Source organism: Engraulis encrasicolus, chromosome 13 (genome assembly GCF_034702125.1).
Source record: "Engraulis encrasicolus isolate BLACKSEA-1 chromosome 13, IST_EnEncr_1.0, whole genome shotgun sequence".
Classification (NCBI taxonomy): Eukaryota; Metazoa; Chordata; class Actinopteri; order Clupeiformes; family Engraulidae; genus Engraulis; species Engraulis encrasicolus.
Window position 1 is genome coordinate 26,129,124 of NC_085869.1, and position 24,627 is coordinate 26,153,750.

Consider the following 24,627-nt stretch of genomic DNA (forward strand, 5'->3'; position numbering starts at 1 on the left):
CTAACTAGTCTTTCAATCAGCGCCTGTAACTTTATATTTGCTATGAAGCTTGTGTCTTACTCGTTAAGTTATTAGCTGTATTGCAAAATAACTTAATTCATACTGGCTAGAGATTCCCTCAGACTATTTTGACAGCATGGTCCTGGAGTTTTAGTTAGAAGAGTTTGCTTGCATGCAGTATTCAATATCAGGTGAATATTGAAGGCACAGAAGTTCATATTGGCACCAGACAACCATGTGGTTCTTGTCACATTGTTTCGATCTAATTCAGCTGCTTGCATCATTATAATATTATACCACTGCAATGGTATAACAAGTGGATTGCAGGTTAGCAGCAGTGATTACAACAGTCATGGTTTGGATACTTGTAGACAATGTTCATTACTTGTAAAGTTCATCATCACATTTGTACAGGTGAGATGATGGAAGCCGAAAGGAAGCTTTGCAGCATGCAAAAGCGTTCAGATATGGTGGTGGATTGGGGGCGGGGCACAGTTCTACAGTCAGGGTACCTCTGTCGTGGTGACTGTTGGCGGGGGTGGGACTGTTTTATGGTCGCATAGGAAAGTAAAAGTTGATTAGAGATGACACATAGGAGGAGACAGTTTGTAAAGAGGTATCCTGATTGTAGAACTTCCCGCCCCCCATCATCCTCCCCTGACCGAAGTGCCCTGAGCATGGTGGTGGTATCCTTACTGAAATCAATACCTATGTTGGCATTGTCCTTCAAGGTACCAATTTCGTTGTACCTGTACAATGACAATAAAATTTCATTCAAAGTTTCATTCAGGTGTTCCTCATTGAATTGCCAATGACGGATGGCTGCACACAACAATATGAACGCAGATACCTAATGCACCATCAATGACAATGGCAAGCTACCTTTTAAAGTCAACTCATAAGATGCAGCTAGTGATTGAAAGTTAAGTGTGTATAAAATCATTTGTCACAGGCCAGAGCATTGAAAGTTCCTGACTTGTTTAATACATTTCATTTTTTTCTTTTCAAATATTAAATCACCATCAAGGAAGTCAAGGTTGCATCAAGGAAATCATATCAACACCTTGTTTTATTTCCAGAGGTTGTTTTTTTATGACTTCTCTCAAAATGGTACTTCTCTCAACCATCTTGAATTTATTGCTAACGTAGCGCCAGTGAGAACATGTTGCGTAGTCACTTGATCATCTGGCCGATAGTACACTTAAAAAGATGAGGCCAGAATCCCAGAAATACTGAGCTGAACAAACAGCTTTGCCTGGGCCCGGGATAAAGTCGTCTGAAGAGACCCCTTCCCAATACATGCAATGTAATGAGTACCCAATCTTGATTCCCCCATGTCCTTGGCCCAGAACAATTCACCACTTCCGCTTCCCTCTGCACTATTTGATCACAGGCTTATGTCGCACCGCAATGCGCTTTACGATCATTAAAAGGAATGAGGCAAAACACCATTCTATTTTTTTGCTATGTTGTTAATAAAAATATCCTCTTACAGACACAACAAAAAAAACAAGTTCACAGCTGGCGTCATACTTTGGAGGTATTGCTCTACAAAATTGTGTTTTTATTTTTCATGACGCCACTTTAGATGGATTTGAGGGATGCATGCCACACTGCATTGAGATTTGAAAAGGCATTATACAAATAAAGGGGCAAAACACCATCCCAATTTTTAGATATGTTGTTAATAAGAATATCCTCTTCGAGAAACAACAAACAGCAAGTTCACAACCGCTGTCATATATTGGAAATATTGCTCCAAACAATGGTGTTTTGTTTCATTCCCTTGATGCTGACTTCCTGGAACTATTTTGGAACTATGCCATTGGCTCCATGAGTCGCCATCTTTGTGTGAAAATGGAACACAAAAATCAAGGGGATTGGCCACCTTCTTAGGATGGAATGGAGGGTTAAGTCAGATATACTGAAATACTGAGCTGAACAAGTATAAAATCACCTATTTGGTATCAGAGATTTTAGGTTTTAGTGTACACTGACTTGGCTATTCATTTTAGGTGTAGTAAACCCAATTTTTTTCTAAGGTAACAGGGCTCCAAAGGTACACCTGCATGTCACACAGGAATGAGTTTTTAAAATTCATTATAAAAATAATGGGGCAAAACACCATCCCGAATTTTAGATATGTTATGAATAATAATATTATCTTTCAGAGACACCAAACAGCAAATTCACAACTGGTGTCATAGATTGGGAATATTGCTCCAAATAATGGTATAAATTAGTTTTTGCCCATTTTTGGACCTCTGCATCTCAACAACCATTGGACCCTTATATCAAATATGATGTGATGTGAAAGTCATGGCACATATCTGACCATATACCAAGGATGAACCTTGAATGTTGAAATTTGAGGTTTTTATGGACATCTGAAAACCCTTGCAATTTTAATTTCAAAGAAAAGTAGAGGGCCAGTATTAAGGTGTAATTTGACATACAGTGCTGCAAATTGTAATGTATGCTCATCAGGGCTATGACTCTTAGCCCTGAAAAAATAATGGACCTACCACAAATAGTTTTGGAGATAATTAGGTCTGAATATGGTCACTCAGGCAGTGACGCCAAATCAGGGGGAGGGGGTGTCCTTATTTACAGTTTTTTTGTGGAAAAAGTATGCACAGCTGAAATCTGCAATGGTGGATATGTTCTATTGGATGTTGAAGCCATCACATATATTTTTTTCAAGCAAATCCGAGGGGGTCGTATGGGGACCATTTGCTGATTCCAGCTGGAATGACACAGGAGAGGAGAGGAGAGGAGAGGAGAGGAGAGGAGAGGAGAGGAGAGGAGAGGAGAGGAGAGTGCATCAGGTAGGAGTTGAACTGGGCTCCTCTCCACAGCATCCAACTTTCCTCCTCCCAGATCCACCACACTGGGGTGTTCATTTATCCCTCACTACCTCGCACCAGCAACACATCACCGCCACTCTGTGTGTGTGTGTGTCTGTGTGTGTGTGTGTGTGTGTGTGTGTGTGTGTGTGTGTGTGTGTGTGTGTGTGTGTGTGTGTGTGTGTGTGTGTGTGCGTGTGCGTGTGCGTGTGCGTGTGTGTGTGGTGTAGCAGCAGAGCTGATTGAGCAGTGATTGAGTAGATTACGATATATTTTTCCCCACATTGGACGCTATTTTTAATTGTCTAATTGTCTAACCATTGTCTAATATGTGCAAGTGAGCGTGACATCTAAGTAAATGTGACGTATTGGGTGTGATATCGGGATTGTGATGGGTGTGAGCTAGGAGTGTTCAGAGGAGTAGATGTGTGCACATCCCACCCGATGGGCCAGGTGCAGGACAATAAAAGCAATAATCCAAGTGAAAAAGAATAAAGTCTGCAACATGTGCCCTGTCTCATATTGCACAGCTGTGCACTTTGGGCACTATGTTTCAGTGCGTAGGGCGCTGCTCACGCGGAGGATTTTGGTAAATTCAGTGCACTGAAATTGTCCAAATGACGCCCTCACTCACAACGCCCAAAAACACAGTGCTTGAACAATGGACCCTGCATGTACTAACTGGTCGACATGTTGCTAATGAAATGGAAGAAACGTGGTGTCCGGTACAGTAGAAGTGTTTGGTCAACAGTATCCTGATTCTGTAAATAATGTTGCTACAAAGTGATGTCAGAGTAGGAAATTGTGAGCCCCAAGGACTATTCCAGTAAAGAAGCACTTGTTTAAATATGTCCCCAGCCTCATGCCTCAGTGCCGCTTGCTACCCCCAGTCTGTCAACCAGGGCAGTCTATTTCTAGCCTGGCGACGTCATCCTATGTACTCAACCCAAAGATTTTGGATCCGCACATCGTCTGGCAAAAGCCTCGAGCTCGGTTCTCTCAGTGTTTAGCCAATCAGCAAACAGTTGAGAGTGGTGACGCAGAACTCACCCACAAGCTCCGTTACTGATTGGTTAAGGTAATATATTCACACTTTCGTTTTGTTATTTGTATGCTTTTGCGACGCTATATCGTAACAGGCATGCTAATAAAGCACAATATGGGTTTTAATTTGAGTTTGGAACTCCAATTAATTTAAATGATAGAGTAAGATCTGACCATCTCACACCCTCCACGGAAACGGATTCCTCATGGCTTTTGCCAGACTGATTGACAGAGTCAACAGTCGGCTATTCGTCCAGGCTAGTCTATTTCAGCATTACGAGGCCGGATATCACAAGAGAGGACAGGAGGGCAAAGATTGACTTGCCTTCCATAGTGCAGTTCGGCAGTTATAACAGGCACACTGTCCCTTTCATCACTCGTATCATCTCTCTTGCTACACAGCCCAGCGGTTCTCTGTCGCTGGCCTCTGTGTTCGCCCGGTGAGTGTCAGCTTAGAGCAGTAGTTCCCAACCATTTTTAGACCGAGACTCCATTTTGACATCCAACATTTCTGGGGACCCATGTATACACGTTCTTTTCACGGAAAAAAAAACATGCTGTACATGCTACAGTAGCATATATGTTATTACACCTATACGGTAGACATTTAGTAGAGTCCAAGATTGTGAGTCAGAATACTGAAATAGCTCTTTTTTTTAACACCTAGGCATTTGAATGATTTATGAATTATTTATTTCTCTTCCAACATAATTTAGACCAGGGGTGTCAAACTCAAATTCACTGAGGGCCAAAATCAAAATCCAAATTTGGCCCCCGGACCTGAGTTTGACATCCCTGATTTAGAATTTCAGTTACATTTCATGAAAAAGACACATTAGTGTGGAGAGAAAGGGTCCCCATAAGACGCTAAATACAAGCTTATAAGCGGTGGCCCGCATTTCAGGTGACTTCCCCTTTGAATTCCAGGCAACCCCACATGGGGTCCCGACTAGGGATGCAAATTATCGATTAATTCATTAATCAGTTGCCTTATCGTTCGGCTTACGATTAATTGATAAGCGGCCTTTTCCCCTCGAAATCTCAATGTTTCACGGAAAAAAAAACTGAATCTACATTTTTTCCTTTAAAAGTGAGATAAAATGCTACATTTAAATGAATTCCATTTAAGTTCTTCAATCCAAAGTTGATTTAAATATTCCCACTATTCACACCCCTTTTCACACACACTCTTCACATGCCCATTTCACCTGGGTCTCTTGTCAATTGAATTGGCGATTAATTGCGATTAATGATTTTTAATCGATTAATGCATTGATCGATTAAAGTCGATTAATCGTTTGCATCAGGGTTTCTGCACATTTTGGATCACCAAATATAAGACTTTTTAAGACAAATATAAGACCTCTGATGATAAAATATAAGACACCGCTCGGGGTGAGGCATTGCAATATTGCTAATGTTATTAGTTTGCATTGCTATGATGAAATGTAGGCCTAGTACATAATTATATATAATAAACAATATTATATGACTACTGTGCTTTTAGTGTAGCCTAGGGTAAACAAACACAGTGTAAGCAGTAGCAAGGTGTAACTGATCTGTAGGCCTACAGACACCATGCATGCATATGGTCAGTTAACTGACAACTGGCAGTTAATTGAGGGTCCCACGCATGTTTTGACGGCCTATGGAAAAATCAGATGAATGTTCATCAAATGCCTTTAAATGTACACATTAAAAATGGCTCAACAATTCATCATTTCTGATGGATAAATAGTTGAATGCACTTTGCTATTAGGAGAGAGGACACCTGGTGTCAAAAGGGTTAAATATATGACTACTCCTCCAGCTTGCTTTATCAGAGACGGGTAGCAGAAGCAAACGTTCTACTTTGAGCTTAGCCTGTCTGTAGTTTGTTGTTCTCTAGCAGCGCAGAACTTGGAAGCGATTTCCAGCATGTCCATGACAAGCATTTAGCGCATTTACCGTTGCCCATCTGGTTACCGATTTGGACATTACGCACCTCGCCAGAGCATTGGCTTCGTACATATTCTGTTACTCGTCCGATTTCGTATTGCCTCGCGCTCACTTCCTCATGCTGCCATCATGTTAACGAAATCATTTTGCATTTGACAGAGGCATCAAATAGCCTGTCACGTATCTAGAGGCGATTTTGAAAGTGTAGGCTATTGTATGAAGGAACAATTATTTTCGAATACGGTCATAATGGACTATGAAATGAACCCTTTACATTTAGCAAACACTTCTACCCAAACGCGAGGGCATGGCTAACATGCTTACGATAGACAACATTATAACGACTGATTAGGCTATGCGTCCTCCCGACACAGTTAACATCAAGCTTCATATTCCGACGTTGATTTGGATAGCAGCTAACCGTTTTATTTCTTGTCCTCAAGCCACATTACACTGAACGTGCATCTATCTACCCATCTCGATTCACGTTCATATATTTTCGACCACTTTTTCGACTGTTTCTAATAGAACATGCAAGTAGGCTAGACGCTGCGCCCACAGGTCTGCGGCTGCCCCCCGCTGTGTTACCAGTGGGCTGCGCTGCGCCACAAACACAGATCCGTTTCCTCTACTTTTCCGCATCTTGATAAGGGACGTATGCCGGTTAAATAAGGTTTATAGCGTCAAAAAATAGACCTTATTCTTACACTCAAGCTACCCAGATGAAATATAAGACCTCCCACGTAAATATAATACTACACTTCCAAAAATTGGCGAAATATAATGCTTTATAAGACCTTAAAAAACAAATATTAAAAGTAAGACTTTATAAGACTTTTTAAGGATCCGCGGAGACCCTGTTGCATCCCTAGTCCCGACCGCAGTGTTGGACAACACTGGCATAGAGCATCAGCATCGGCGGCTGTGGCATGTCTCACCTTCTCCTTGAGCAGCTCCTTGAAGGCCTGCTTGGCCTCCTCCTTGGTGTTCCACTTGTACACCTTCTTCACCAGCTCCGGACGCTCCTCTTTCACATCATTGCTGTAGGGCCCCAACACAAGGACAGAGATAGATAGATAGATAGATAGATAGATAGATAGATAGATAGATAGATAGATAGATAGATAGATAGATAGATAGATAGAAAGATAAAGAGAGAGAGAGAGAGAGACGTCAGGAGAGGACAAAGGCACAGCAGGGACACACACACACACACTCTCACACGCATTCACACACATTCACACACACCTCGCAAATGGCAAAAAAAAAATTGTGCTCCGATGACATTAATACTCGACAGCTATTAAAAACAACTGGGTGAAGGGAAGGTGCTGCTTGGGGGGGGAGAGAGAGAGAGAGAGAGAGAGAGAGAGAGAGAGAGAGAGAGAGAGAGAGAGAGAGCCCGAGGGGGGCAGCAGCACCAGACATTCCCACAGGTCGGCGCGGCGCGGCGGGATACCCCTGCAAGAATGCTCCAGGACACCTGTGGCTTTGACAGACACCGGAACGGGCCCATGACTTATTTATAGCAGGCTTTGTGTATGGGATGGGGGTGGTGCACTGTTTGATGTATACACTGGTGGGGTTCACTTGCACTTGTTGTGAAATAGGATCGCAGTGACACAGAATGAAAGTGGAGGAGGCCCACGTGAGGAACAGAAGAAACAAAAGAAGAAAACAAAGTTGAAAAAGCCTTCAAACAACAGATCTGACATACTACTACAACTCTTCTTGCTTGTGAAATTGCCTTCAAAACCAGCACAACAATGTCCAACTCTGCTGCCAACCTTTCATTGATTACAATTTGGGTCTACTTTCACGACCAGTCAATAAATTATTAATAGATTGCTTTGCCCTTGGGTCTACTAGTCGACCACTCAATAGCAGCCATCATTTACTATTAATTACATCGATCGATGGAGAGAACTATGCAGATTGGTTCAAGCGATGCACAGGCAACCCGGCCGCTGCCTAACCACCCCAAGTGGAAGCAAGTGGAATTCAATAGCAAATGCATCTCATGTAAATCCATTGGGATTGTGAAAGTATTATCCTTAGACTGTACAGCGAATGAGCATGGAGAGCATCCTATACATCCTATTTGTGGCACTGATTGTTTTTAGATCTTTCCTATTGCATGCTTTCCCCCTAGCCTGGGAACTACCATACTGCCTTTAGATCTACACAATCGTTTCGATCTGAAATCTCACTTGTGATTAGGTCTGGTGTTAACCAGGCAACTTTCCCCCAATTCAACATCCCAATTGAATATGACCTTTGGATTGTTCTTTTGCGAGACATTGAATAAATGCACAGGCTTGAATCATCTTACTCTTCTCTACGCTACTCTCTGTGTCTTTACCTGACGGGGGCCTCTGCACTGGCCGCGTCCTCCATGTTGTTGATGGCTGCCTCCGTAGCTGCGTCGGGCATAGTCATCATCATGCCCATCATGTGAGGTGCCTGGATGTCCACCACGCCCGGAACGGCCACAGCAGCAGTCATGGCCGCGTTGGCGGCGATGGCAGCAGCCATGGGGTCCGCGTTGGGCACGGAGGCTGCGTTCAGGGCCGGCTCTGGCTGGCCCCCCACGGCCACGGCGGCTGCGGTTCCTGGAGCGGCCGCGTCCGCAGTGCTGGGGATTATAAAAACACATTAGCACATCAGACACACACACACTGCTGAGAGCACAGCAATCTCTATAAGAACAGGACACAACTCAGGGATTAATACAGACACTAAATAGTTCTATGCCCAAAGTATCAGAGATCAAAAGTCCTATTTTTGTTTTTTTATGACTACCCAGCAACACATATTCTTTTTCTTTTCTTTTTTTTAAAAGATATTTTTATGAGCTTTTTGGGCCTTTATTTTGGATAGGAACAGTGAAGGTGTAACAGGAAGGTGGAGAGAGATGGGGTAGGGTTGGGAAATGACCCCGGCCGGACTCGAACCGGGGTCCCCATGGGCATGCAAGCCCAAGTGTGGGGGGATTAGTGCACTGTACCACATCGCCACCCCAGCAACACAATTTTCAATGCATCAAACACAAGCAGTTAATTGGAGTGCTTCTAGGTCTTCACCCTTTTTCCTTGGTGCTCATCAGTGTAGGGGCTCTCAAACTTGGTCTAGGAAGACAGATGCTGAGGCACTCAAGGGTGCCATTTTTTTTACTTTTTTATTATTTGGCTACAATACCTACTGTGGCATTGTAGCCAAATAAAAAAGTTAAAAAAAAATGCAACCTTGAGTGCCTCAGCATCTGTCTTTCTGGACCATATTTTCAATGTACCTTACTGTCCTGCAGGCAACAGGCACCATGTCTGAGTCCTTTATAGCCTGATGGATCTGGGAACAGATTGATGCTAATACTAATATTGTTGCAACCAGTGCTGCCACCTGTTGCGGGATTTAGCTGAATGTGACTGGTTCTACAGGTCTGTCCCTGGACAAAATTAAATAATTCTACCAGGAGACTGAATGAGGGGCGATAATGTATACAAAACAAGCATCAGGGAAGATTGGCTACTTGAAATGTCCAAGTTCTTTGTCAAACACGAGTAGCAACCCCAATTGCAACTGCAGCCTGATTAGTCACCCGAATTGTAAACCTACCTATGCCGCTTCTCTGCTTGTTGCGTCCCACAGAACAATTTGTTTAGCTTTCTTCACACCAACTTGCATCTTATTACTATTTTTCAATACATCATTATCTTGCATTCAGCATGTAGAATTGGTTTTATGCTGATTTCCTGTAGCCAGTAGTATGACAGTAGCATCAAAGACCTGTCATTATAGAGCTTGCGGACATGAATCACAAGTGTCACAACTTACCCATTCTCTTCTGCCTTGATCATCGCTGAAAGTCAAAAAGGAAAGGACAAGAGCATGAGATTCCACCTTGAAAAACATGACCAGTCAGTGTGCTAGACATTAAAATAGCGCTTTCAGTTCAATAGTGACGGGGATCATTCTGCGCGCGCGCGCGCGCACACACACACACACACACACACACACACACACACACACACACACACACACACACACACACACACACACACACACACACACACACACACACACACACACACACACACACACACACACCTTTATTTTGCCACTCATTGACTGTGGCAAAAAAAAATGGTGATCATGAAAAGTCATGGTTGGATGGAGCCACAATCTGAATGGTCTAAATTTAGCCTCAGCCATCGCTGGTTATCGATCGTCAATACTCTTCAACTCACCCTCCAGGTCTTCGAGCTCTTTGGGCTTGGTCCAGCGAGATTCCTTTGACTGCGAGTTATAATAGTATGGCTTGCCGGTGTCTGATTTGTACTCCTTCCATGGACACTTGGACAACATTTGCTGAGACGAGGAGGAGGAAAAGAAGAGCACAAATACACAGAATATCAATTATGTTACAAACAGCTAGCATTCTGCCAAAACAACATTCCACTGGGTCTTGCGGAAAGATGTTCCGAAGATGTTCCACAGAAATACATTGTTGTCTAAGGATTAGGGCTTAAGGCTTGGTGAGAAATCTGTCCAGGCAGGGGAAAGGGGTGAAAAGAGCCAGGTAGGCTTTAACTGATGTCCTGAAAGGTCTTGGACAGCCAATGTGGAGATAGCCTGAGTCAGACAGACAGGCAGGCGAGCAGGCAGGCGGCTATCTGGACAGGCAAGCACAGGTAGAAGCCTGACCTTTTCTTCTTAAAGCTCAGCAGGGAAAATGCCAAAGAAAGCTTCAACCCCCACCTTAGAGACACAGACACACACACACACATACACATACACATACACACACACACACACACACACACACACACACACACACACACACACACACACACACACACACACACACACACACACACACAGGGGCGTTGACAGCTTTTGCTGGGCCCAGGACAAGGTCACCTCAATTCACCCAATTCTGGGCCCCATATTTCCCTGGACCCGGGACAACATACCCCTTTGTCCCCCCTGTCGACGGGCCTGCGCACACACACACACACATATACACACACACAACTTCAGTTCCAAAAATACGGCACCTATTGTGCAGCCAACATGACAACAGCAGCTACGGTTGTCTTGTATAAAGAGACTGGGGAGGGAAGGCCGCCTGACAGGCACACAGCCCACCCCGCTGCTGATAGCAGGCATCTCTCTGACACCAGCCTTCTCCTTTTAATGCCACCCGGTAGGTCTGCACGATTATGGAAAAAAGCATAATCGCGATTATTTTGGTCAAAATCGCAATCACGATTATTGATTTTTGCAGAATTTTTTTGAAAATTATAACTATATGAAATATAAACAAGATTGAATTATATTCGGGATGAGCAAAATAAATGAAAATTGTAATAATTATGTAAAGGCAATAGCATGAAACTTAGGTGGACAGATTTCTGGCCAGAAACACCAGCCTGTCCGTATGTTTTGGCTTCAAGGACGCTCTCAAAAGGTAGGTCACAATTGCCATGATTAAATCACGATTGAAATCACGACTTCGATTTCAAGATTATATCACAAGAACGATTATTTTCGATTAATTGTGCAGCCCTACCACCCGGCCTCACGCAGCAGCAGACACACTGGATTTCCTAGCGTGCGGGGCCTTTAGCTAATACCACCGCCATCTCTAATTGTGTCTAGCTTAGCCCCACACGTGATGAAAAACACACCGAGCTGGAGGCTCTGATAAGAGGCAGAGACAGGAGCTAAGGTGGCAGCTCACCATTGTTCCTATTCCTTAATCATAAAAGAAGACTTTCAATTCCCATGAAGGAAAAAAATATATAATTCACTGATGACATACAGATGAAGTAATTGCATAATGTGTACTTTTCATGCTTAATAAGTGCCCAATGAAGCATAATGCTCATGCAACTGGATCTGAAATATGCTAAACATCTCGTCAATATTAATCCTTAAGATTGCAGCGCACCTGCTCCTGAAGACAACCACCATGCACCACACATGGGGTGGCTTCCAATATGCGCACTCCCGTCCTCCCTTGCTCGTGGCCTCGTGATGACGTCACACACACAACATTGTTGCATTTCAATATCTCGCAAAAGCTCAATTCTAATGTCGTTGTTTCATTTGCAAATGGGATGGTGAATTAAGAAAAGTCCCCCAAAAATTGTTGTGGCTAGGCTGACAGCGGGGAAGCTTAATTGTTTTCTCCAGGGAGGCGGGGCGTAGGCGAAAACTGAGGCTATAAGCACAGACCGAGAAGGGAGTCTGTATTTGGAATCCACCCATGGTGATCATAGCCTGGTCCTGACCATCCCATAATACTACCATTTCCATTTCGTATTCATGGTCTGGACTTTGTTTGATCTGACGCGATTGCAGGAAGCAGGAAGGACATTTTCGGAAAAATCAGGATTTAATTTAAGTTTAGGATTTAATTTAAGTTGTTGAACAAACATGTCTGACGTCTATCTATGGCGATGTAGGACCGTTTAACAGACATGTCTGACAGAACATCCTACCGTAGGATAAAATTACAATGTAGAACCGTTTGTCAGAACACCGGCAAAAATCCTACCAACATCGCTCCAAAGAAGACAGGTACCAGACGTAGTGCGGAGCCAAGTGTCTTGGCGGAAGTACGTAGGATGGCGCGCGAGGCTATGGTGAGCAGGCATGGACAATTGGAATGCAAAGGCTCAGACCAAACCTCTCAGACCAAACCTCTCAGACCAAACCTCTCAGACCAAACCTCTCAGACCAAACCTCTCAGACCAAACCTCTCAGACCAAACCTCTCAGACCAAACCTCTCAGACCGGCTGTCGTCTGTGTGTTTGTGATGTTTCCATTCCTGTTTGTGCAGTCTTATAAATCTGCTTATGTGTCAAGGTTTTTTGCCGTATGCCTCAAAATTGTAAAATATACATTGGGAGGCAAGTAGTTTTCCCCTCACCTCTCCCCGCGTCATTCTATACTGGTCTGTGTTACGATGGCGGTGCACAGAGGCGCAGCGGCCCGGAGTACGCTTGAGTACACAATTTCGTTGCCTTTTTCTGACAATGACAATAAAACTCTCGAATCGCTCACAGAAGGGAAATAAAATGGTACCGAGAACAAAACAAAACAAAACAAGACGAGATGAGATGAGATGAGATGGAGGGGAGTAATCATGTCTTCGATTGGTCTGGCCACAGGCCCTTTCCTTACCTCAGCAGTAGACTTGAGGTCATCAGGCTTCTCCCAGGTGGACTGCTTGGTCTCCGTATTGTAGAAGTAGACCTTCCCATCCAGAGACTTGTGCTCTGTCCACGCAGACTTCTGTAAAAACACAGGCACACACACACGCACACACACGCGCGCGCACACACACGCACACGCACACACACCAACAACAAAATCAAACCCAGAGGTCTTTGCTGGAATCTTACAGCTTTTTGTCATCAATTCACTGTTACCCGACACACTGAAGAAGAGAATTACTTTCTGTATTGCACAGGTTTTGATGGGCCGAAGAAAAAGGCAGCTCACACACTCACACAATCTATTTCATCACGAAATGTATTTTCTCCCGTCTTCAGGGATGACTATTCGACGCAAATATTGTCAGAGTGCAGTTGGAAAAGATCATTCGACTGGTGCAATTAGCAGTCGTGTAATTTGTATACCTTTGAAGATCAATAATACGTACCTTCTTTGGTTGGTCGTCCTGTGGCGAGTCATTTGTTGTGGCGCTTGCCTAAAAACACACACAGACATCACCACAATAAATACAGCTCTTTCATTGGGGTGGCTTTTCAGGACAGAATATTGAGGAGATGGTAATAGGGTAATTTCGAAAATGGACACAAAACACATTTTCATTGGGGACATGAAAAAAGGCTGAGGTCTAGGCCGATAATGGCTTTTACTCATTAATGCTTTACTCTGAAGAGCATTACCAAATCTATTACAAGTCAAGAGAGCTTTTCACAGGCTACTTACAGTCGTCGCTGCAGCACTGGGAGCTATGAGAGAGGAAACAAATATTATGACCAATATTATTAAGTACACATTACAGACAGATACGTCAAAATTATAATACTTCATTTAAAAGATTTTTTTTTTTCATTTTAACACTTACCTGCATTTTCCACAGGGCTCACACCAGGCTGAGGACACAGGAACATTTTAAGTTAAAAGATTTGAAAATAAAAAGGTTAAGGTGTAACAGAAATCTGTAGGGGTGTGTGTGTGTGTGTGTGTGTGCTAGCTAGCCATGGTGTTCCAAAAAAACCTTTCACAGAGCCTTAAAGGGGTTTGCCACTATTTTGGAGCTCAATACAATTAAAATCGTTGGCTGCTGTTTATAAAGGTGGTAAAGTGTCTTGTTTTTCATGTTAAGCGTTGTCTTGCTAAAAGAGGGAGCATGTAGCATGCTACACGGATGCATTGACTTTCACTAGCTTAGCGACATGCTCCCTCTTTTAACTTGTCTTAAACGGCTTACATGAAAAATAAGACACTTTACCACCTTTATAAACCCTGGCCAACGATTTTAACTGTATTAAGCCCCAAAATAGTGGCATACCCCTTGAACACAAATCCAGGACACAAGCAAGCACTCTGCATTTTCGAGGCCGATTTAGTTTCCACAAGTACAGCTCTCCTGCCAGAGTCAGAGGTGTGAAAGTGGGGAAATGTTGAAGGATGTGATTTGACAAGTGGAAACTTTCTCCGTCGGCGCCGAAAACAGCAAGCCAAGCAGCTGGCTCCTGTCTGATCTCGCGCTTCACCACACCAACACACAAGGTGACAATTACATAACATGTGCAGGCAGCAGGGCTCCGAACCGGTTCAAGGAACGAAAACGAAAACCGAAAACGAACGAAATTTTATGGAATTTTACAAGGAACGGAAACGGAAACGAAAACGAAATGGTCTTCAAGTGTTCCGGAACAAAAACGTTATTCTGAAATCCACAAACCGGTTAATAACGTTTTTTTTTTCGTTCTCTATATTTCATACAAGTGCACGATTTTGTTTGAGGAGTAACCATGGCGACAGTCTTTTAGTTCGGCTACTGTATGAGGGGAAACATGCATACAGCAACAGCATTTTGTCTCTGACTGTACTTGTCTGTTTTCTAATAATAATTTAAAAAAAACTAAAACAAAACAAAAAAAACAGCATTTTGCTTCACCTGAGCTCTTGCCGCCGATTGATAAAATATTGAGGAGCATTGGCCAATCAGAGTGCGACTGCGCATTGTATGGAGAAACTTCCTGGGTAAATTTTAGGATATGCTTCTCCTCAGAGATTTTGATAGGAAACTAGAACTAAACTGTCTCTGTTCTCCTGGCTTTCTCGTAGTGATTGGAAGTTGGCTCTAATAAACTCGCCCTAAAGTTGTTGACCACCAATATCAAATAAGTTTTTGTAAGAGAAATGACACTTTACCCGCGCTGTTCTTCAGTCTCATTCACGGACAGTCTACAGAGTTTTATATTGACACCATGGAGAGCAAAATAGAACATGTCTTGAGATCGGTGTTGGGATTCCTACAGGACCACAGTCTATGATTTGCAAAGGAATTGGATAGGCGATTTGATGAACCTAATTCGCAGAGTGCTCTCGAGAGGCAACTGGTGGGTAAGTCATGTTTAGCTTACTACTTGTAATGGCACCGCCGAGTGCCTCGATGTTCAATGCGGTTATGGCAAATTATGTTGTAAAGTTACTGAAGTGCTTTTGTTGTGTGCAGCGTGTCCCACTGTCGGTTGTAGAGAAGAGAGGTGAGAGCTGGTGTTTTATGTGCTGTAATCAAGGACGTCTTATTTATCTGTTGTTGTGGTCAATGCGGGATAAAGTCATTCGTGGCAGATGGACAGACGCTAGCTGACGTTAGCTGGCCCGCTCAATGTTTCGATGGTTTCCGTATTGCGCAATATTTCCTGGCTGTCATCACGAACAGTAGGTCGCGTGTGACAACAAGCAGGGACTAGAGAAAGACAGCGCATTTGTTGTTGTTTAAGTTATTATTCTCTTCTGTTGTGCAGAGGGCTGGGCTGATGGGATGGACTACGTGGAAACTCTTACTATTTTGTGACGCTTGTCTGTTAGGCTACAAAAGGTCTCCGGTTTTGTGGTGATGGACTTGCATTGGGATGGTTGGTTGCCGATATCTGAGAGCATATCCGAGGTTTCAGACTGGTCCGTGTATCATCCGATCATTCAATCATTCCATTCAAGCTGGCAAACGGAAAACGAAATAACGACTCCATATTTTGTTTTCCCGTTTGTCCATATGGCCAAAAAATGAGGAGTTGTGTTGATTTTCCTTTTTCCCAACTCAAAACAGAACAAGTAATAAACGAGAAAACCAAAACGAAATAACAACTCTAATTTACTACGATTATTTGTCCCATTTCCCGCGGTGCTTTTCTATTGTTCGCCTAAGTAAGACACTATAGTGCACAAGTGGCTGCCAAACGCGCTGCTTTACGCATTTCCCCGAGGCCTATAATCAGCCTGCTGATGCTCCTACTCCACAGAACATCTTTCTGTCCTACTGGTAGCCCCAGTTATGTCGGTGCCTGTGGGTGGTAAAGATATAGCCTAACTACTTTACGCACTGTACTGTGTCCGGTCCAGTATGTCTACCCCATAGGCTAACTACATTAATAATTGTGACTATCCAATGGGCTAAGGCTCCTTCCACTAGATCATTTTATTATTACAGGTGGAATGAAGTGTTTACCATTGGTGCGTGAATCGGAAGAAACTTTTCTTCAACTGTTGTGGTGCCGTCTACTGATAGCCTATTCCTGGGAACTGCCAGCGAGGTCTCCTCCACAGTTTAGGCGTAGGCCTATCTGGTTGCTATTTCTGCATGCCACATCAGCATTAGGTTGCTACTTAAGCTACTGTAGGTTAACATTTGTGAAAGGTGCTAGACGTCTCCATCCGACCGACCTCTAGGCTACCTATCTGTCATAACACCATGGAACACCTCACTGGTTTTGGATGCGTTACGCATGGCCATTTAAACGTGGACCTGACGTGTCTTTCCATTAAGATGATAGGCTACTACTGTCCCTCGCTCTGACCACTAACCTACCTTACCAAGCGAGTCGGGTGAGTTGCATGTTACATGTGCTGTCTGTCAACCCAGACTGCGCGCAATTTGCCCCAAATGGCACCATGGTCAACTTGCATCTCGCGTTTGTGCCCGAAGTCACACACGGACTGACGTGCCGTGAGAGACAGAGTGCAGCCTGTAATACACGCCATTATCTAAACTCTCTTCCTCGATTTGCGCTTGTGGAATGGCCCTTCGCAGACGCTTCCCTGGAGAAAACAGTTTCCACCCTGCCAGCCTAGGCACAGCTCTGGGCGGAACAATGTTGGTTGACATTTCTTCATTCAACATCCCAATTGAAATGACGCCTTGTGACATCACGAGGCTCTAGCGCCTCCACGAGACCATGGGAAGGCTAATGTACCGTGAAGAATAAAGTAAACAAATAAACGAAAATTACTGTTGAAATTTGGTTTGGGTTTCCCTCTTTATGATTTGTTCTGTTTTAGGTTGAAAAACGAAAACAAACATCAATCCCCAATGTTTTGCTCATACTAAAAAACAGGAAAATGAAATATTGCATCATTTTTAGTTTTTCCGTTTGCCAAATTGAATGGAATAATTGAATGATCGGATGATACACGGACCCAGACTATGCAACCTGTCCCTTCTTTAGAACTAGTGACCCCTAGCATCGTGCACATCTCAAAACAGTTTGGGATTTTTTTGTGGCGCAAACTGTGTCCCTTTTACTTACACGTTTCACTTGCGGCAAACCTCATCGATGGCCTATTAAATAGAGCTAGGCAAGCCAAGAACTGATATCCATGCCTATCGACACCTCTTATTATGCTGACGTTTACCTGCGCTATTCCAGAGATTTTTTAGGAACTCTCTCTGGCTATTCTGTATTGTGCCTCCCTAATCAACATCCACCCACCGCTACTGGGCTGGCATAGGCTACTTTTGATAAGAATTATAGGCATCCGGTTAAATCTGCCAGGATGGATAGCCCATCTGAGTGTTTTTGGGTGTGTTATTATTTTTGAGAATAGCTGTGTAAATCAAGGGGAAATAATGAGTACGTCTATTTTAAGATAAAGTCCACGAAAATAGACTTAATATGGCCGTTAAACACTGCAGGAACGTTAAGAACGAACGTTATTTTTCGTTCCGAACCGGTTCAGGAACGATATTTTTGTGGGGGAACGATTGCAGGAACGAAAACGTTAAACTGAAACTTGCCTGAACCGTTCGGAACGGAACGTTTGAAAAATAATTTCGTTTTCAAGCCCTGGCAGGCAGTACTCAATACAAAAAAAAGGATCACCATTTATCTAGTGCCGAGATCCCAAATGAGGGGGGTCAAGTGAATCAATGGGGGAGGGGAGGTTAAGAACTACACACACACATCCTAGCCCGGCTCCTGTGATGTCACCACTGTCCTTATTTGCACACGGCTACAATGTCTAAGCATTCAACATGGTAATCTAATTCAGCACAACCGTATTAAATACTTCTTTGTGCTGGATTGATCTGATGGAAATAAACAGCTGTGAACAGCCTTTGTTCTCCAACTGAGTGAACACGCGCGGCACACCAGGCTATTCTACGAGACGAGACCCAGCGGTTAATGGCAGTCAACCACATGAAAAGGACCCGGACGTCTGTGGAAGAACACAGGTGTGCTACTACATCCTCTCACGTCACTACCATCAGCAGAGAGACTAGTGTGAGGGCAGCAAAGTCTGGGCGTGGGGATCGCTATATAGGTGACGTCCACCCCCCCCTGCCCACAACTAGGATGTGCTAATTATGTTAATGCTGCCTTCCACTGCTGACATCTTGCGGGATCTATTTTGGAAAACACACACTATGATGGCAGAGGAAGAGGAGTAGCACTGGGGTGTTGAGGGGGGAGAGAGAGAGAGAGAACGAGAGAGAACGAGAGAGAACGAGAGAGAACGAGAAAGAGAGAAGAAAGAAAGAAAGAAAGAAAGAAAGAAAGAAAGAAAGAAAGAAAGAAAGAAAGAAAGACTGAGAGAAAGGCAGAAAGAAAGAAAGAAAGAAAGAAAGAAAGAAAGAAAGAAAGAAAGAAAGAAAGAAAGAAAGAAAGAAAGAAAGAAAGAAAGACTTAGCTTACCGGCCCCGTAGGCTGCAGTGACGCAGCTGGCATGCGAGGTGGCATCATCATCCCGGGCATCATGGGCGGCATCATGCCTGGCATCTATTGAAAAAAAGAGTTTCATTAAATATTCATCTGAGCCGTTAAATTTCCCCTCACCCCTCCTATTCGACGCGTGGTTGGAGACCCAGAGAGAGCAAGTGAGTGGGTATTAAAAGCACAGCGAGAGGTGGCAGAGCAGCGCAGAGCATGGCCCCATTGCAAATGGCCCCATCTCATTATCTAACCTCCCTTCCTGGCCTTGTGCTCATCCAGCCTTTAGGGACAAAGTTTCCCTGCTATCAGCCAAGGCACAGCTACTTTTGGGGGACTTTTCCCCATTCAACATCCTGATTGCAAATGAGAAAATTCACTTGTTTAGAGTTATTTGTGCACAATCTCAGCTGCTGGACAAAAAAATTAATTAATAAAAAGAAAAAAGAACTTAAAGAAGAAAAAAATCCAAAGGAGTGTGCGAACCTTTTATCCACAAATATGCAAATGAGAAAATTACATATAAATTGCAATTGTAATTGCTTTTACAAGATATTGCATAAAACTATCGTCAGTGAAGTCTTGCCTCGTATCGCGAGGCCACAAGCACAAGGCGAGGGAGGGAGGTTAGATAATGAAACGGACCCCCTACGGTCTGACCCTTACCTGAACTAAGTCGAAGTCATACACCCTTTCATTGGGCCCAAGATCCCCAAAACACTGAAAAGCAATCATGGGAGAGGCCTTCCTTGGACTCCTTCTCATTCTTTGACTCATTCATATATTCTATCTTGAGTCTCACGTAGAGGTGTGACTACTAGTGGTGTGGAACTGCACTGCCCTCACGATCCGATTCGATCACGATTCGGGAGGTAGCGATTCGATTCGATTCTATGCGATCCGATCCGATTCAATTCGACTACCTTACAGGCGCTCTCTTCATAATCCAGCATGCAGCCACTACCTCCTAATGCCCATTCTCTCCACAGACACAGCAGCCTCACACACGGCAGCATTTATCACAATTTGATACACTGAATTACCAATACAGTGCAGAGGGGAAAAGTAATCAGACCAACAATAACACAAACAATAAAACACAATGGCTTATGCCTGCTGCTGGGTAGTATAAAGTAGGGATGTTAATCGGTAACCCGTTAACAGATAGTCGACCGGATCAACTTTAACTGGTTAAAATTTTCTGCCACCGGTTAACCGGTTGTAATAATAATAATCATTATAATGATCATTTCCTCCCAAAAGCCCCCCAAAAAGGATAATTTTGAGGTTTTAGTACGATAATTCAGCATTTTCCATCTGGCAACAGTGGCTGGACATGGCAGGTCCTGTCTGCGCAGCAAAAAAAAAGGTTTATGTGAAAAAAAAATGAAAAAAAACCAGTGCCGTGCATATCAGGCACGCGAACGTTGTATAATTTAAGATTACCGGTTAATGAGTCTCAGTAGCCGGTTAAGAGTTTTTTTCAATTTTTCGCCATCCCTAAAGTCAAAGTCTGGTATTACATGGGTTCATCTTTGCACTACTAGTGTTGAAATTATGTGTGAGAGTACTTCTACTTTTACTCGATAAGTTACACCTCTGCTGCTGGCAAACAACATACATCACATCTAACATCATGTGTCAAATGCATTGAACTTGGGGCACTTTCACACCGCTAGTGGGTTCATGTCATCCACACCAGGCAATGAAACTGTTATTAGGTGGCAGTGGGAGCTACTTTCACACCAACAAACAAAGCCAAAATCGATCCTTTAGAGATTAGACATTTCACCAATGCTAATCTTGTAGAAATTAGGGCCAATTTATCTTCTACATTACCACCAACAAGGCATAACATGTGTAGGTTTCATTACTACCCTAACTGGTTGGGCACCAAGGTGTCTGCTTTCATAAAGAATGACCCAATACACTGAAATTACACATAACCCCTTACTGTCTTCATGCACAAAACAAAAGCTATCAGAAAAACTCTGTGTGTGTGCTGTGCAACAGACTGACTGGTGTGTGTGTGACAGCCTTCACTCACCTGTGCCATTGGCGGCGCCCCCATAGGTGGCATCATGCCGGGTGGCATCATGCCTGGCGGCATGCCTGGTGCCATGTTGGGGGGCCTCTGTCCCATAGGTGGCATTCCCATGGGAGGGAAATGAGGCGGCATTCCAGGTGGTCCCATCTTTGGAAGAAGTAACAAAGCCAAAAAAAAGGTGGCAAACAAAAAAAAATGTCAGGAAGATGTTCTTGTCTTAAAAGCCCACACCAAAAAATAAATAGATGGCAATAGAAGAAAAAAAACATGGAAGAGAAGTGAACTTTCCGACACCGACTTACAAAAGGAGGGTGCATGCCTGCTGGTGGGACACCAGGAAAAGGAGGCGCTTGGCTCGGACCATTATTAGGATCTGATGAGGACTGTTGTAAACAAGAGACCTAAACCAGTTACAACTACAGTCCGGCTATTAGGACTGTAATAACGTATGGTAAGAGTAACTGTTACAGTTCTGTGGTAAGTGCCTCAAACACAGATAGGGTGAAGTCACTGAAACCATCAGGTGCCTTGATGTTTGGGAGAAAAGGTTAGCAGACATGCAGATATAACGTCGCATGCATCTGCCAGCAGATCTAGCAGCTACTGTAAACAATAACGACAATGTCATCAATGAGTTGAAAGTAAGATTAACAGTAGGTAAGCGAACTAGACATCAGATGACATACTTTACAGTCCTACTTTGGCCTTTTAATGTGGTAGGCTACCGTTTAATTCAACACAACATTCAATTCACATATTTATCGTACAGCAATGGTCGGGAAAGAGCGCCAACGACAGCGTTGATACTCACTGGCTATATTACATTCATAACACATTACCTACTCCTGAACTGAAAACTAACGCAAGCTTTTGGACAACTTCTTCAGAATGAATGACACAAAGAGGACTCAGGTTTACAGAATGACAGGGCCCACTTGCTCCGATACAGCAATTTACCAATCTATTGCTGGTTAGCTGAACGAACTTCAGTCTCGTCGATAACCTCTTATTTCTAACTAGCTACCTATAGATCAACAGATTTGATTTCTCACCCATTCAAACGCCAGTTAGCCATGTTGTCACTATCTCTCAGTACGGCTAATAATGACGAGCTAAATGCTAAACCGTTAGCAATTCCCACTTAAATTTTCCTGCTTCTACCTGTGATAAAGGTAGACAATACGGTTGATTCATGTAGTGCTTAGCCACGTTTTCCCGAATTTTCAATAGAATTTGATAACCCACATATCACATTATAATGAGAGAAATGAAGACAAACTTCACTCACCATGTTGGCTGAGTATTTAGCGGCCCAGCTCACCACATCTCAATAACATGCGATGTGATTGGACAGAAGCATCGGAGTTGAAAGGGCATGTGCGAAAGCAAAAGCAGGGCTGCTTGCATTCAACAGCCTCAGGTTGCGCCAAGAGTGCGCAATCACCAGATTCGGCATCACTGACTGAAAATTTGAAGAAACAGGCATCTTCCCATCCCATCAATGCATTGCAGATTTATCAATACCGGTATATTATATTAGGCTAGGTTATATTTTTATAATATTATATGTTAAATCAAACATTTATTGAACTGTTTAAACGTTTTAAAATTAAAACGTTGTTGTAGCCTATACTGCATAATTATTAGGCTACTTAATTACAATGTAAAAATGTGTTTTTTTTTTGTTAAATGAGTAAAATAATAGAATTTTACAATATCTTTTTTTTTTTCATTTTTTACCTCCGCCAAGGAGGGGTTTTTTTGGGGGGTGGGGGGGTGTCAAGTTGGTTTGTCTGTCTGTCTGTCTGTTTGTGTGTAGATGCAGGATAACTAAAAAAAATATTCACGGATTTTGGTGACATTTTGTGAAGTTGTTGGGAATGGTAAAAGGAACAAGTGATTCAATTTTGGTGATGATCTGGATCACCGGATTCACCGGATTCAAGATTTTTTAAAAAGATTCTTCACCATTGTGGGATAGGACGAATTTTGACATTCCAGTTTCTAACTCCACAAAAACAAGGCCGAAAGACTTTTTCAAAAATAGGGGGTCTAGTTAATTAGGCTGTTTTTTATTAGTAGGCCTAATTGTTGCCATATGGAAACAATGCACACTTGTGGAAGCTTGTGTAAAATCGGATTTTTCTTTGAAAAAATATTTTTTCTTCATAAATATTTGGTAAATATCTGTCCAAATGTTAAAACTCATAAAATTACAAGAATAAACCATTCCATTCCTTATAACAGCAAAATGCAGTGGCCTACACTAGGCCTTTACAGCCCATAGACATGTAGCTATACACACATAGACATGAAAGCTGCCACAAAATGTTGTTTACACTTGTTTCAAATATTTACAATGCATTTTAGCATTAACCATGTATAAAATTATGTAAGTATAAATGGTTAATGTGGCACAAAACGTAGGCTAAAAACCTGTAGCCTAATATCTAAGTCAATGGGGTTAATTGGGGTGAATGGTCAACAATGTCGTTCCATAACTGCATGTTGTTGTCATATGGCAACAATTATGGCGACAATTGTCATATGGCAACAATTTTACCACTTCACAAAAAATCTTTGCATCTAAAGTTGTTTTAATGATGAACTATAACAGTTTATTATTATATACAGATGGTGATTTTTTTAAATAATACTTTGGGCTGAAAAGTTAGTGGTTCTACAAGGCCTCAAGTGATGACCTCCACACAGCAAAGTAGGAAATGAAAAAGGCCGTCCTGTGTTTATTTCCTAATCATGTGACCTAAAGGTTTTTTTTCTCATCACAAATGAGTATAATACACAAGTTATAGTGTAACATATTAGAAAAACAGGGAAAAAGCAACACCATGTAGCAGAGGGTTTCGAGCATTCCACGTAACCCTTTTCAATGCAATTTTCACAAATCTTCTGTTTTTAGACATGTCCTAGCATCTCTAAGAGGGTATGTCTGTCCATCCGTCGGTCCGTCGGTCTGTCTGTCTGTAACGCATTCTTTAAATCGGCCAAAAAAACACAATCTTCGCCGCCATCGGATGCATCTTTGTCCGCCTGTGGGACTTGTGTTGTAAGGCTGCAACGGGACAGTTGGAACTGGGTTAATGTCATCTTGATTTCCCTTTCAAAATCCAACAAAAAGGAAATGTTAGGTTAACCCGAAAATATTAGGCTAATAAATTAAGGAGAGTGAGGTAAGATGAGCCATGCCCTTTTTGTAGAAAATCATTGTATCACTTGTGAAAAAGAAGATATTTGTGAAAATGTGTGTGTGTGTGTGTGTGTGTGTGTGTCTCTGAAACGATGATTCAGAGAAAACAAAAATAGATTTGGTCACGTCTGAAATGTGACTTAAGGAATAAGCTGTTATATGAGTGATAATTAAAGTCTTTTTGGGTTTTTTTGCAAGAATTGCCAATGGGGCAAGGTGAGGCATTAGAGTTGGGTAAGTTGAGCCACTTACCATAATGGGCATATAATGGTTGAAAAACACTACGCGATGATAACTGAGCATAATCAGATCATTTGTTTCATATCATACCCAAGTGAGTTGAG

General features: G+C 42.8%; 1 protein-coding gene across 2 annotated transcripts in view; it reads right to left on the minus strand.

Moving 5' to 3' along the window:
• The window catches only part of prpf40a (PRP40 pre-mRNA processing factor 40 homolog A), a 51,432-nt gene extending 28,981 nt beyond the window's left edge, over nt 1-22,451 (minus strand). Inside the window, exons 1-12 of one of the 2 annotated variants that reach the window (XM_063213551.1) lie at nt 22,364-22,401; nt 21,378-21,458; nt 21,076-21,222; nt 19,014-19,097; nt 13,934-13,961; nt 13,795-13,817; nt 13,502-13,549; nt 13,021-13,131; nt 10,076-10,196; nt 9,663-9,687; nt 8,191-8,463; nt 6,767-6,869 (exon numbers count right to left, since the gene is read on the minus strand). In XM_063213551.1, the coding sequence (XP_063069621.1) occupies nt 6,767-6,869; nt 8,191-8,463; nt 9,663-9,687; nt 10,076-10,196; nt 13,021-13,131; nt 13,502-13,549; nt 13,795-13,817; nt 13,934-13,961; nt 19,014-19,097; nt 21,076-21,222; nt 21,378-21,458; nt 22,364-22,366 (1,047 nt within the window). In that variant the 5' untranslated portion in view covers nt 22,367-22,401. Of the gene's footprint in view, nt 1-6,766; nt 6,870-8,190; nt 8,464-9,662; nt 9,688-10,075; nt 10,197-13,020; nt 13,132-13,501; nt 13,550-13,794; nt 13,818-13,933; nt 13,962-19,013; nt 19,098-21,075; nt 21,223-21,377; nt 21,459-22,363 lie in introns of both variants that reach the window. The other variant, XM_063213552.1, reaches the window with a different exon arrangement.
• Between the last annotated feature and the right edge of the window lie 2,176 nt (nt 22,452-24,627).